Source organism: Amblyraja radiata, chromosome 34 (assembly GCF_010909765.2).
Source record: "Amblyraja radiata isolate CabotCenter1 chromosome 34, sAmbRad1.1.pri, whole genome shotgun sequence".
In the NCBI taxonomy this organism is placed as follows: domain Eukaryota; kingdom Metazoa; phylum Chordata; class Chondrichthyes; order Rajiformes; family Rajidae; genus Amblyraja; species Amblyraja radiata.
The window spans coordinates 17,892,560-17,904,761 of record NC_045989.1 but is presented as its reverse complement, the minus strand read 5'-3'; the positions used below and the strand labels follow the sequence as shown (position 1 = coordinate 17,904,761).

The 12,202-nt window shown below is 40.3% G+C and overlaps 1 protein-coding gene across 4 annotated transcripts in view; it reads left to right on the top strand.

Annotated features, from left to right (window-relative positions):
- Window positions 1–12,202, top strand: part of arnt2 (aryl hydrocarbon receptor nuclear translocator 2) — a 143,590-nt gene that overhangs the window by 66,465 nt on the left and 64,923 nt on the right. For all 4 annotated transcript variants that reach the window (XM_033050488.1, XM_033050487.1, XM_033050490.1 and 1 more), the window contains 2 exons: window positions 4,062–4,196; window positions 8,188–8,262. In XM_033050488.1, coding sequence (XP_032906379.1) covers window positions 4,062–4,196; window positions 8,188–8,262 — 210 coding nt within the window. The remainder of the gene's footprint in view (window positions 1–4,061; window positions 4,197–8,187; window positions 8,263–12,202) is intronic.

The window sequence follows — 12,202 nt, the reverse complement described above, 5'->3', positions numbered from 1 at the left end:
TGCCCCAGTGTTTCGCAGCTCTACCCATATCGATTCCACATCCTCAAAGCTAATGTCCTTCCTTTCTATTGTGTTAATCTGCTCTCTAACCAGCAAATACCCCACCTCCTTTTCCTTTCTCTCTATCCCTCCTGAATATTGAATATCCCTGGATGTTCAGCTCCCAGCCTTGGTCACCCTGGAGCCATGTCTCCGTGATCCCAACTATATCATAGTCATTAATAGCTATCTGCACATTCAACTCATCCACCTTATTACGAATGCTCCTTGCATTGAGACACAAAGCCTTCAGGCTTGTTTTTACAACACTCTTACCCCTTATACTATTATTCTGAAAAGTGGCCCTTTTTGATTTTTGCCCTGGATTTGCCGGCCTGCCACTTTTACTTTTCACCTTGCTACCTATTGCTTCTACCCTCATTTTACACCCCTCTGTCTCTACGCTCACACATTTAAGAAACCCTTTCTCTTTAACTCCATCCTCCACTATCCCATTCGACACCCCACCCCCCTTATTCAGTTTAAAACCACCCGTGTAGCAGTGGTAAACCTGCCTGCCAGAATGCTGGTCCCACACCTGTTAAGATGCAATCCGTCCCTTTTGTACAGTTCCCCGTTACCCCAAAACAGATCCCAGTGATCTAAGAATCTAAATCCCTGCCCCGTGCACCAGTTCCTCAGCCACACATTCAGGTCCCGTATCTCCCTGTTCCTGCTCTCGCCAGCACGAGGAACTGGAAGCAAACCGGAGATAACAACCCTGGAGGTCCTGCTTTTCAGCATTTTTCCGAGCTCTCTAAAGTCGCGCTGCAGAATATTCATCCCCTTCTTTCCGACATCGTTTGTGCCGACATGCACTACCACTTCCGGATGTTCACCTTCGCCCTTGAGGATTTTCTGCACTCTGTCCGTGACATCCTGGATCCTGGCACCAGGAAGGCAGCACACCATCCTCGCATCCCGTCTGTTGCCGCAGAAACCCCTGTCCGTACCTCTCACAATGGAGTCTCCCACTACAATGGCGTTGCCTGCCTTAGGCCTTTTTGGTTTTGGCTCAACAGCCCTATTCGCATTGCAAGCCAGTCCACCGCTCAGTGTAAACACGTCTTCTGTCCCGACAGCTTCGGAACCGTTTCACAGACTAAAGAATCTATCTCTAATACCTTCAATTTTACTAACGCCATTTCCCTACTAATGCTGATTTCAATTAGCTTTTCCCTCTCACTAGACCCTTTGTTCTCCAACAATCTTGGGAGGTTAATTGTATCTTACTTTGTGAAGACAGAATCAAAATGTGTAATTAATTGGTCTGCTGTTTCTTTGTACCCCATTAAAAATCCAATTTTCTATCCGTATGAGAGCTACATTTGTCTTCACTAATGTTTTTTTCTCTTCACATTATCTGTAGAAACAATTTTAGCTACTTTTTATGTTCTCTACAAGCTTACTCATATTCTATTTTGCCTCTAATCCATTGGGCCACTTTTGCTGAATTCTAAATTGCTTCCAATCCTCGGGTTTGCTAGGTTTTCCTCTACTTCAGTTTCCCCACTCAGGTTATTCCTATAACACCGTCATTCTGGTTCAAATACTTCCCAATAACACCAGCAAACACCCTTGTGAGAATATTGATAGACTGAAAAAGGATGCATTTAACTTAACTGAACCATTATTCAGTTCAGATCTACAAGAGAAAATCAAGGCTAATGGAACTATGAAATCATTGTTTTTGCTATATTTTTGGATGTGAAAATTGGCTTCTTACTATTGGGCCAAATTGTTTACTCCACCCAACATGTATAAAAAAGACATTGACCTCATATATTGCAACAGTTTGAAAAAACAAGTAACCATCAATCTTCCTAATGTGAATAAGGGATGGCCAATAAATGTTGAGTTTGCCAATCTTTCCCATATCCCATAAGTGAACTCTAATATTCTATGAATAGCATTGTTCAGAATAAAATTCCACACAGTTGTGTGAATTATAATGAAGGGTAATTAGGTTGCGGGCACTCTATTTTCAGCAGTCTGTGGTTATGGCCATTTTGGGGCTCCCTAAATGGTGCACTGTAATTTGTGGAATACCAGATCACAAAGCGGCTTTAGTACTGAGACTTGCATTGCAGAGCTTACCGTGCCTTTTGCCAAGATGCTGCAGTTTAGCTACAACATTGGCATCTATCCAACATTGGAAGATTTCCAAAGTATGCTCATTCACAAATATTAGGATCAATCCTACAAGGCTAAGTAATGTTCAATCGGTCAACTTTCAATTGTAAGCAGAATAATGTAAAATATAACTAAGAAATGGCACTTGGACATGCGGAACAAACTTATCAATGCCCAGTTCTGGTTTTGCTGTAATGCATAGTTCCAAACTTCTTCATAACATTGGTCAAAATATAAACCAAAGAGTGCAATTTCAGTGTGAGATGAAATGACATCAACATCATATTTGCCCAACTGTGGCATCAAGGTGCTTTAGCCTGATGGCTGTTGGGAAGAAGCTGTTCCAGAACCTGGATGTTCCTGATTTCAAGCTCCTGTACCCTCTTCCCGATGGCAAGTTAGAGACACCCTTGCAGTACTGTTGCCTATCAACATCAACATCCATACCATGAACATCCTGAGGGGTCATCATGAGTGGATACTCAACTGAACCAGCCACAAAGTTTGTGGCTGCAAGAGAAGATCAGAGGCTGGGTATCTCACCTTCATTCCAAAATAAAGACGTGTGAGAAGTCTGATGAAACACTCCACTTGCCTGGATGAGCGCAACTCCAAAAATACTAATTTTCTTGACACATCCAGGTCAGAACAAGTGTTGTATTGGCACCTGATCAGCCACTCTATATATTAATTCCCCTTTCCACTGGCACACTGTTGCTTGGTGTATTCTCTACAAAATGCACTCTTGCAGCTCATCTAGGATACTCCAATAGCACTGCCCAAATCTGTGACCTCTTCCACTAATAAGGACATGGGCAGCAGACTTCCCACCTGTTTTAATATCATTGACTTGGATATCTTACACTCTACCCCCTTCTCCAGCTCATTGCGATAAATCCTAAATAATTGAGGTCCAAGTACTGATTGATGCCTGGGGTATTCTACCAGTTGCAGCCACATCCAGCCTGCAAAGCCAGCAGGTGGATTATTATCAAAGTGGAGAGAGACGGAAAGTGAATGAAGTACAGAGGGATTGACATCCATAGATGGCTGTTTTCAAGCATGATAGATGTTAATAGAACAGATTGTGAGCTAACCTGCAAATAATAAGATTCTCACAATCATTGGTATTGTTTGCATGTGTCATAAGAAAGTATTCAAAACAACGTACACTTGGACTCAGTTGTTCAAATGGCAAAAACATGTATTCTGTAATGTTTTCAATAGTATAGATACATCAGCCTATTAAAGTGTCAAAGGAATAGATTATCTTGATTTTATTTTCACATAAATATCTTTTTTACTGCTTCTACTGATCTTGACGGCTTTACTTCTATTTACCTCGTTTCTGCAAATCCGATTGTATTAAGGCTGCAGCAACAAGACAGGAAGACAGTTAGGAAGCTGATGAGCTACGATCTTATCAAGCGAGGTGATTTGAACGGCTATATTTCTATTTCCTATATTTCTATCTTAGCAGATAATTGTGAGGCAATGAAAATATGCCCACTTAGAGTGCAATTTGTACAAAAGAACAACCCACTGTTTTCTGAATCACTTTCCCTCCACACAGTAGTGTAAGGAAGGGGAAAAGTTTAGGCAAGTACTTCACGAAGCTAAGCTTGGATTTCTGCCTTTTTTGAAGTATTAATTTAGCTATCATATAAAGATACTGTAAAATTCAATCTTTTTTATGAAGATCTCACCTGATGACAGCTCAATTCTCATTAGTGTTTTGCGGTCTAACAAAGCAAGGCCTCGCCTTTTCTATTGAAAATGAGACAGTCTGCCCAACTGAATTTTTGCTTAAAACGTGAGAGGTAAATGAACACACTTTGAATGCAGGATTGCAACTCCATTTCTTTTAATTCTGATACAATCTTTCTCAGGTCACCAGTTCACCGGTGTGCATGGATATGAATGGCCACGCCATCCCCACAGAGTTCTTGTCCAGACATAATTCCGATGGACTCTTCACGTTTGTGGATCACAGATGCATCACTGTCATTGGCTATCAACCACAGGTTAGTTCCTCTGCTCATGTCTTTTACAAATATCTCATTGTTGATTAATGTTCTTTTCCATAGCTTTAAAGTCTGAAATTTATCCTGATCTCAACAACTCTGAACAGTACTGAAGTACAGTATTAGCACTGCAGCAAGATATTGAGGAGGGCAAATATTCATTTATATAGGATGGAGGCAGCATTAGAGAAGAATGGTCTGAATACAGAGCCAGTTACATGGTTTTTATGGCTTTGCTGATGGTTGTAAATCATGAAAGTGCTGTGGGCTGTGGTAATCTTGTCTGTCAACCAAATACGTTCAGACCAAGCAAATGTCAACGTGTCAGTTTAAAGGAAGCACTGACAGGCTTATCCTACTCCTAACAGCTAATTCCCATCCATCTACACATGGCAAGGGATCGTCTTTTGCTTAAGAAATGTCTTCACCCCTGTGGCACAGTTTGTAGATTCAGTTTTGACCATAAATACTGTTTGTGTTGAATTTGCATGTCCCCCCCGACTGCAGGTGTTTCCTCTGGATGTCCTGGTTTCCTTCCACATCCCAAAGACATGTGAAATACCCATAGCTGAGATGAGTGGTATAATTTGGGGATAGTTGATGGGAATGTGGAGAGAGTAAATTGGCACGAGTGTAGGATTAGTGCACAGAAGAACACAAAGTGCTGGAGTAACTCAGCAGGTTAGTCAGCATCTTTGGAGAACACGGATCGGTAACGCTTTGAGTCGAGACCCTTCTTCAGACTGGTGCAGATAGGTGCTTTATAACCACTTAGGCTGAAGGGCCTGTTTGTGCTGTGTGATTCTATAATTCTAAAATATATGCACTGATTGTTGTCTGATTTTAGTCAATGGCCAATAAGAACTGTAAAAAACTGTTTTTTTTACCAGTTTAAGAAAATTTCAACCACAGAGGTTTCCTGGAGTGTTGTAATCTCCTGATCATCTGCGATCTCCAGACTTAGTGTGTATTTGCGAGATCAGTAATCTATTCCTTAAACACTTTCTTTAAATTGTTGAGAATGTTCAATGAAATTAACTAGTTTAAGGTAAAATAAATATTCTGACCAATTCTACATTGGACTATCTTTTTCCTTTTAAGAAAAATACTCTCTCTGAAATGAATCCTACATTTATTTAACTTTGTTTATAATTATTTTTGCCTGATTTTACATTATTCATCATATTTTAGTGCTCTTTAGGGTTGAGGATGTATGCACACACTCAACGGCTAATTACATAGGCAGTTTACAGTCAGAGTCCAGCATTAAAGACCGTATACAAAAGCCACACCCACACCCAGATGCCGTTTTGTAGCAGTCAGTGGGGAACATAATCATGGCTGCAATTTATTCACAGAATTCTGTGACATACATCAGTAATACAAAAATAGGGCAGATGAATGTTAAAAAGCAGGTGTGGATGGAGGAGTGCTTCAGGTTTTCAGGTTTTTGGATAATTGGAGTCGCTTCTGGGATAGGGGTGACCTGTACAAAGAGGACATGTTGCATTGCAGGGAAGTTGGTTGGGAGGGTTTCAACCAGTGAAGCAGGTAGGTGGGACCCAGAATAATAGTGCAGCTGGCAGGGAGGCTGACCCATGTGCAGAAAATAGAAAAAGCAAGCCTAGTGAGCAGAGCAGATGGAGACTGATGGGAAGCATGAGAGGGCTAGTAAATTTAACTACATTTACTGTAATGTCAGGAGCCTCACAGATCAGTTGCCCCGAGCTGAGAGGATAGATCAGCAAATGGTATGATATTATTGCAATCAAGGAAATGCGGTTGATTGTCATGTGTACCAAGGTACAGTGAAAAGCTTTTGTTGCGTTCTAACCAGTCATTTTAGAGTGGTAGGAAGTGTAAGAGATAGTGTCACACGTTAACGTCCTGACATAATCTATCCCACGATGCTAAGGAAGAAAGGGAGGAGATTTTTGAGGCCCTGACAGAGATTTGTGCATCTTTGTTATCTCCTTGTTTGAAAAGGGCAATGGTCATAAGCCAGGTAGGTACAGGCCGATGAGTTTACATCAGTGGTAGGGAATTTATTGGAGAAGATTCTAAGGGACAAGATTTTTGTTCATTTGGAAAGGCAGGTACTGATTAGGACAAGTCTGCAAGACACATCCCACATCATAAATCTGAAGTTTTTTAAGGAGTTATATTAGACAATTATTGAAGGCAGAGTGATAGACGTGACTTACATGCAATTTAATACGGTGTCGAAACAAAGAACAAGGATGCAGGTCATGCAGCTTCTCTGGAGAACATGGGTAGGTGACTTTTCAGGCCAGGGATGCCTTCTTCAGACTGATTGTGGTGTTGGAGGATGAGAGCTGGAAGAGAGGAGGGACAGACGAAGGCCTGGCAAATGTTTGGTGGATACAGGTGATGAGGGTTTTGGATAGGCAGATGGTTGGACAAAGGCCAGAGATTATAAGACTTAAGGTGTGAGATAAGGATATAAATGTTGTGAATTGTGAAGCTGGAGGAAGGAATGTAGGTGGAAGGAAAGGGGAAGGGGAGGTGCAACAAGACCTGGGAGTGCTTGTACATCAGTCACTGAAAGTAAGCATGCAGGTACAGCAGGCAGTGAATTTGAGTTTAGGAGCAAAATAAGTCCTACTGCATTTGTACAGGGCCCTGGTGAGACAGCTGCAGCACTATGCCGCCAATGTCTAGTTCCAAAAGCGGCACTTCTGGAGAGCAAGTCTGCTTCTTTCTGACAGTTAACACATTAATGTTCTCACTTTGATAATAACGTGTTGCTTGGGTATGGTGATGCTCCACAACAGTTTTTGTATGCTCTCTACATAACGCCATATTCATTGCATTCTAGGAATCACTGCCCAAATATACCATAGATGCAGTTGCCATCTGTACATGTGTTGATTTTCCAATGTCCAAATGGTGACTAAGCATAGATTTTACATTATGGAATTAATCCTGCTCAAAATCATAAATAGTCTCCAGACCAAATGTTTAATTCTGCACAGCCTAGTTGTTTGAACTGAAGCAAAGTGTGAACTTTGGAAGCTGTCCAGCACTCTAGTAATTGACAATGAATCTGAGTTAATAGTTGACCAACCAAAGGAGTTCCCCAGTTTAATTTGATCCAGAATATGGTGGGACATTTTTCATTCCAAAAGTCATCGCTGAAATTTTCAGCAGATGCAGACAGTGTATGATAATTTTAGATCTGATGAAAGACTTCTGGCTGGTTTTAAATAGTACAAAGGACCAGATGGACTCCACTTGGTTATATATCTAACTACTTGAGATCTCCTTTATGAGTGGCATCCAGTCGGTGCCAGTTTCTGTAAGTTATTTAGATTTTGAAAATCTAATCAAAGCTTTGCTGATTTTGTCTTTGAAAGTAGTAATCGTATGTTGATTGATAAATGACTATGGTAATGATGATGGTGGGTCCAGACTTACCTGATTAGACCTTGACGTGTTGTTATACCAGGTTGTGTTATCCTGGTCTATTTTAGTTTGTGTGTAGTTCCAGCAGCAATGCCACTGTTTTTGTGTGAAAACTACCAAGGCCTTCTGACTAATCTAACTGTAGCTTGCAATTCACAGCTAAAGTTGATACAAGTTGAAGTATGTTGGGCATACAGAGAAAGGGGGAAAGGAAGATGGGAATCTTACACCTACAAAGAGATAAGGGTAGCAAAGTCATTTATAGAAACACAGATGGATAGAAAAAAACATTCAAGGTAATTTGTTGTCTTCATTAAGAGTAAAACACAAGACAGCATCTCTGGAGGACATGGATAGATGACGTTTGGGTTGGAACCCTTCAGTTGTTTTCATTCCCTTGGATTTCTATTTATTTAAGTATATATATCAGTTCTAATCTGTCATGATTAAAATTAGAATCAGGAAATATGCTGGATTACAACACAGCCACCTCCTGCAAGAATTGTTGTTGGGAATAATAAGCTGTTCTGTTACTTAAGTGCATGACTTTTTTATTTCTCGTCAGGAGCTTCTGGGAAAGGATATCGTAGACTTTTGCCATCCTGAAGATCAAACCCATGTGCGGGACAGTTTTCAACAGGTATTTATAGCATACGGCGATATACATGGACAACCCTGTGTAAGGTCAAATGTGCTTGCATCTAGCCTTCTGCATGCCGCTGACTTGACCTTTTTCAAAGCCCCAGCACAGAAGTCAAGTTGACCAACAAGGAGCATAGAGGCATAGGTGAGCCTGGTTATTATCTCAATGCTGTTTGCAGGATCTTACTTTGTGCAAATAGGCTATCTATCATGTATCAAGTCCTGTATCCTGTGCAAAACATCTAAACTACCTATTGTTAGTAAACAATCTTAAGCCCTCCTCTCCTGATATTTAAGTATAATTTATTTCAATTTTCCTATTTTCCTTTTTTTTCCATTTTTCAAGATGAAATAATGGCCTTGAATGCTGTTTCAGCCAAAACAACCTTGACCAGCACCCTTGAATTCAACAGATTCCTTAACTACAAGTGTCTTTAATCAATCTATTTTGTAACATAATGCACCCGGCAATATATTCATGCACTTTATTATTGAGCATGCGTCTCATTCAATCTTTCCATTATATACCAATCTTATCAGTTAAAACACCGTGCTTAGTTTGGAGACCAGCACTGTAGGCAATGTTGTTTTCACTGGCGTTACAATATAGCTGGAGAAAAATACAAATTTTATCCGAGCCCTTCATTCAATACTTTGTTCTTGCATCCATAAAGTTATTTCTGACCTCGCCTGAGCTGCTGACGTTATCAGAGATTTGATAACATGCAACGAGAAAGAGAGGAATGTGAAACGAATGGACATCTGGTTTTGAACCTGTAAGCATTGTGTTCACGTTTGTTTTCCTAGGAAAGAAAACGATATGAACTGCAGTGGGAAACTTGGACCTATGTGTTGCATACTTGGGGCCAAGAATAACATGGAACGGTATCATCAGATTTATCTGTTGCGAAATCGGAAGCCCTTGATCTGGGAACTCAGAAATCATGTGTCTTTTGTGATCCTGTGAAAGGGCGCAGTGCCTGTTTCTGTTCTTTCAAGGGTGTTGGTCAAGGGAAGTTTTTTCAAGCCTCTAATCGCAAGTTTTGAAAATCAAAAGACACTCTGTTTTGTAATCAATCTGGGAACAAAGACCACTTAAATATGACTGACAAGACAAGTAGAATTTTATCTTCCTTTTTAAAGGGGATAGTTTGGGGAGTTCATTCAGTTTATAATATCTTCACTTTCAAATTCTGAGCAGCCTCACTTCGACCATCTCCAGCTCTATATCACTACATTCAACATTTGCTCACCTTACGGATCTGCTGTTTGTTTCCTTGCTGCACTCTACCTCTTCAGCCATTCAATCTTCAGAAAACCCTGACATTCCCAATTTTCATCACTATTCGCTGCTTTCCCTTCAAATGCCAATCCCTTTAGCTCTTTGTTTCCTTCAGAAAAACCTTCCAAATATCTACCTCTCAATCTCTTATGAAGCCACTCTTTCAAACCTGTTTCTTTGATAAAGCGTTTGGCCATTTCACCTACTATTGTTTTATATGGCTAGAATTGTATTCGATACGGCTTCTATGAAAGACCTTGTTATTTGATATTTTGACATATATTAATGCCCTGGACTTGAGGATATAGATTAAAATGTTAGTTTCCATATGAAATGAAATAATGAGGATAATTTTAACAGAAGGGGATAAACTGATTAAATGGAAAGACATATGTGCTTCAAAATCTATCTTTGCCAATAATGCCAACCCAGCACTATAGTAATAACAACAGAAGGTGCTGAAAATACTCATCAGGTCAAGCAACTTCAATGGAAAAATAAATAGTTAACAGTTCAGATACTAGACCTTTCATCAGTCTTGTGGTGTCAGCATATTTTATTCTGCCTTTATTATTCATAATTATTTTATTTTGACTTCTCTCCTTGAAGCCCTTAACGTTGTCACTGTTATCCTAATCAAAAGTCTCCTCAGTCTATCACTTTAACCATAAATTTGCATCTCGTCAAACATTCCTACTGGACCTACCTTTTATTTCTCCCTAAGGTATGGAGCATTTAATTTACCAGACGAGTAATCGGAGGCCTGGAGTAACGATCCAGAGACCCAAGTTCAAATCCCACCATCATAGCCATGGAATTTGAATTCTGTTAATAATCTGTTATCTGGAGATAAAGCACCAACCAGTCTTCATAATGAAACCTGTGAAAATTTGCCATCTTTCTGCGGTGACCCACCTATAACTCCAGGCCACCCCAAATGATTGCCTCTTAATACGCTCTGAATTGGTCTAACCCTGTTATATTGTTGTTATTACTACATTGAAGCAAAAGGAATAAAACTGCTTGGAACATCAGGCACGTTGCTTAACTGGACCAGTCGCACTTACATCATGGCTGTAAGAGCAGATCAGACACTGTATCCTGTGGTTAGTGATTCACTTTTCTGGCACCCTAAAACACTTACACTGGCACCGAATGCAGACATCAAATTCACTCAAAACCCAGTTATTTTGCATTATCCTCATAAATATTTGGGAACTTCTTTATAAATAAGAAGAGTTAGTCAAGTTAGTCGGACCAGTCAAGCAAATGCCTAACAAGGCATCGCTGATGCCCTGATTCCACAGAGATAATCTACCGGACTCTTCAGTTACATTCCTTTGGTACATCCTGTTTTACCAACAAGACAAACACACCAGATTTTCAGGAGATTCGGCAACTTACCGAATATTCTATTGAACTTCCAAAGGTATATTGTGGAGAGCATATTGACTGGTTGCATCATGGTTTGGTACAGAACGTTGAATGAAGGAGGCTTTAGAAACTGGTGGACATTGCCGAGAACATCACTGACCTTCCCACCATTGAAGGGGCCTACAGGAAGCGCTCCTTCAAGAAGAACGGTAATATTATCTCAAACCTGCACCATCCTGGCCAATCTCTACCCATCGGGAGGAAGGTACATCGGGAGGAAGGTACATCGGGAGGAAGGTATAAAAGACAGAGAATCACAGTTATCTCCATGTTTCAGGAGCTCCCATCAGGAGTTCCTCCCATCAACCAGCCTGCACAAACCTAACCACAACATTACTTCAGCACCAAACCATCGTGGACTTTGCCGTACTCTGGTTGCTCCGCGTACTAATATGGTCTAGTTTACTTCGAATTATTGATAATTTACTGTATATTTTGTTGTTGAGTCTAAGTGGCAGCAAGTAAGAATGTCAGTACATGTGACAAATAAATACACTTGACTTCTGACTCTTGAAGTAATTGACCTTTCATCAGGAATTAAAAAGTGAGAAAACAACTATGTTTGAAGTGGCAGAGGAGGAAAGGGATAAGGAGAGCAAAAGTGAAAATCTGTGAGATATTGCTTTTATGCTGCCCAATGGGAATGAATGTTGGTTAATCATAACTGATCTGATTGGAGGAGATTAATAGAGGGAGTTGAATAAGGGCAGATAGAGAAAGGAAAATTCACATGCCAGGATTGAGAGATGCACAATATACCATTTGATGGAAAACTGAAGTTAAAGTAATTTATAGAAACAGTTTGCAATCTATGTTGCTCAATGGAGAGGAAAACCTGAGTTAATGTTACAGGTACATGCAAATGAAAACTTGAATAAAAACTGCTGGAAATCCCAAATATAAATCGGTAAGACATGGATGACCAGATAATTGACCAGTGTTGATATATTCATCATCTGTGATATTGTCAGCTTTCTTTCTCTCCACAGAACCTGCCTGATGTGTTGAAAGTTTCCACATTCTCCTTGATTTCCCATTTCTGGCATCTGCTGAGCTTAGCCTCTTATGTCCCGCATGTTGCCTTTATCTCTCTGTTATCGCTCCTATTCATCTTCCTCTGTTTACACTGCTCCACATGGCTTAGCTATGATTTCTCTCTTAGTTGGCATCAAAACAAACCGGTGGCACCAGCAATGGCTGCCTCGCCAACAGTCTGTCTGTC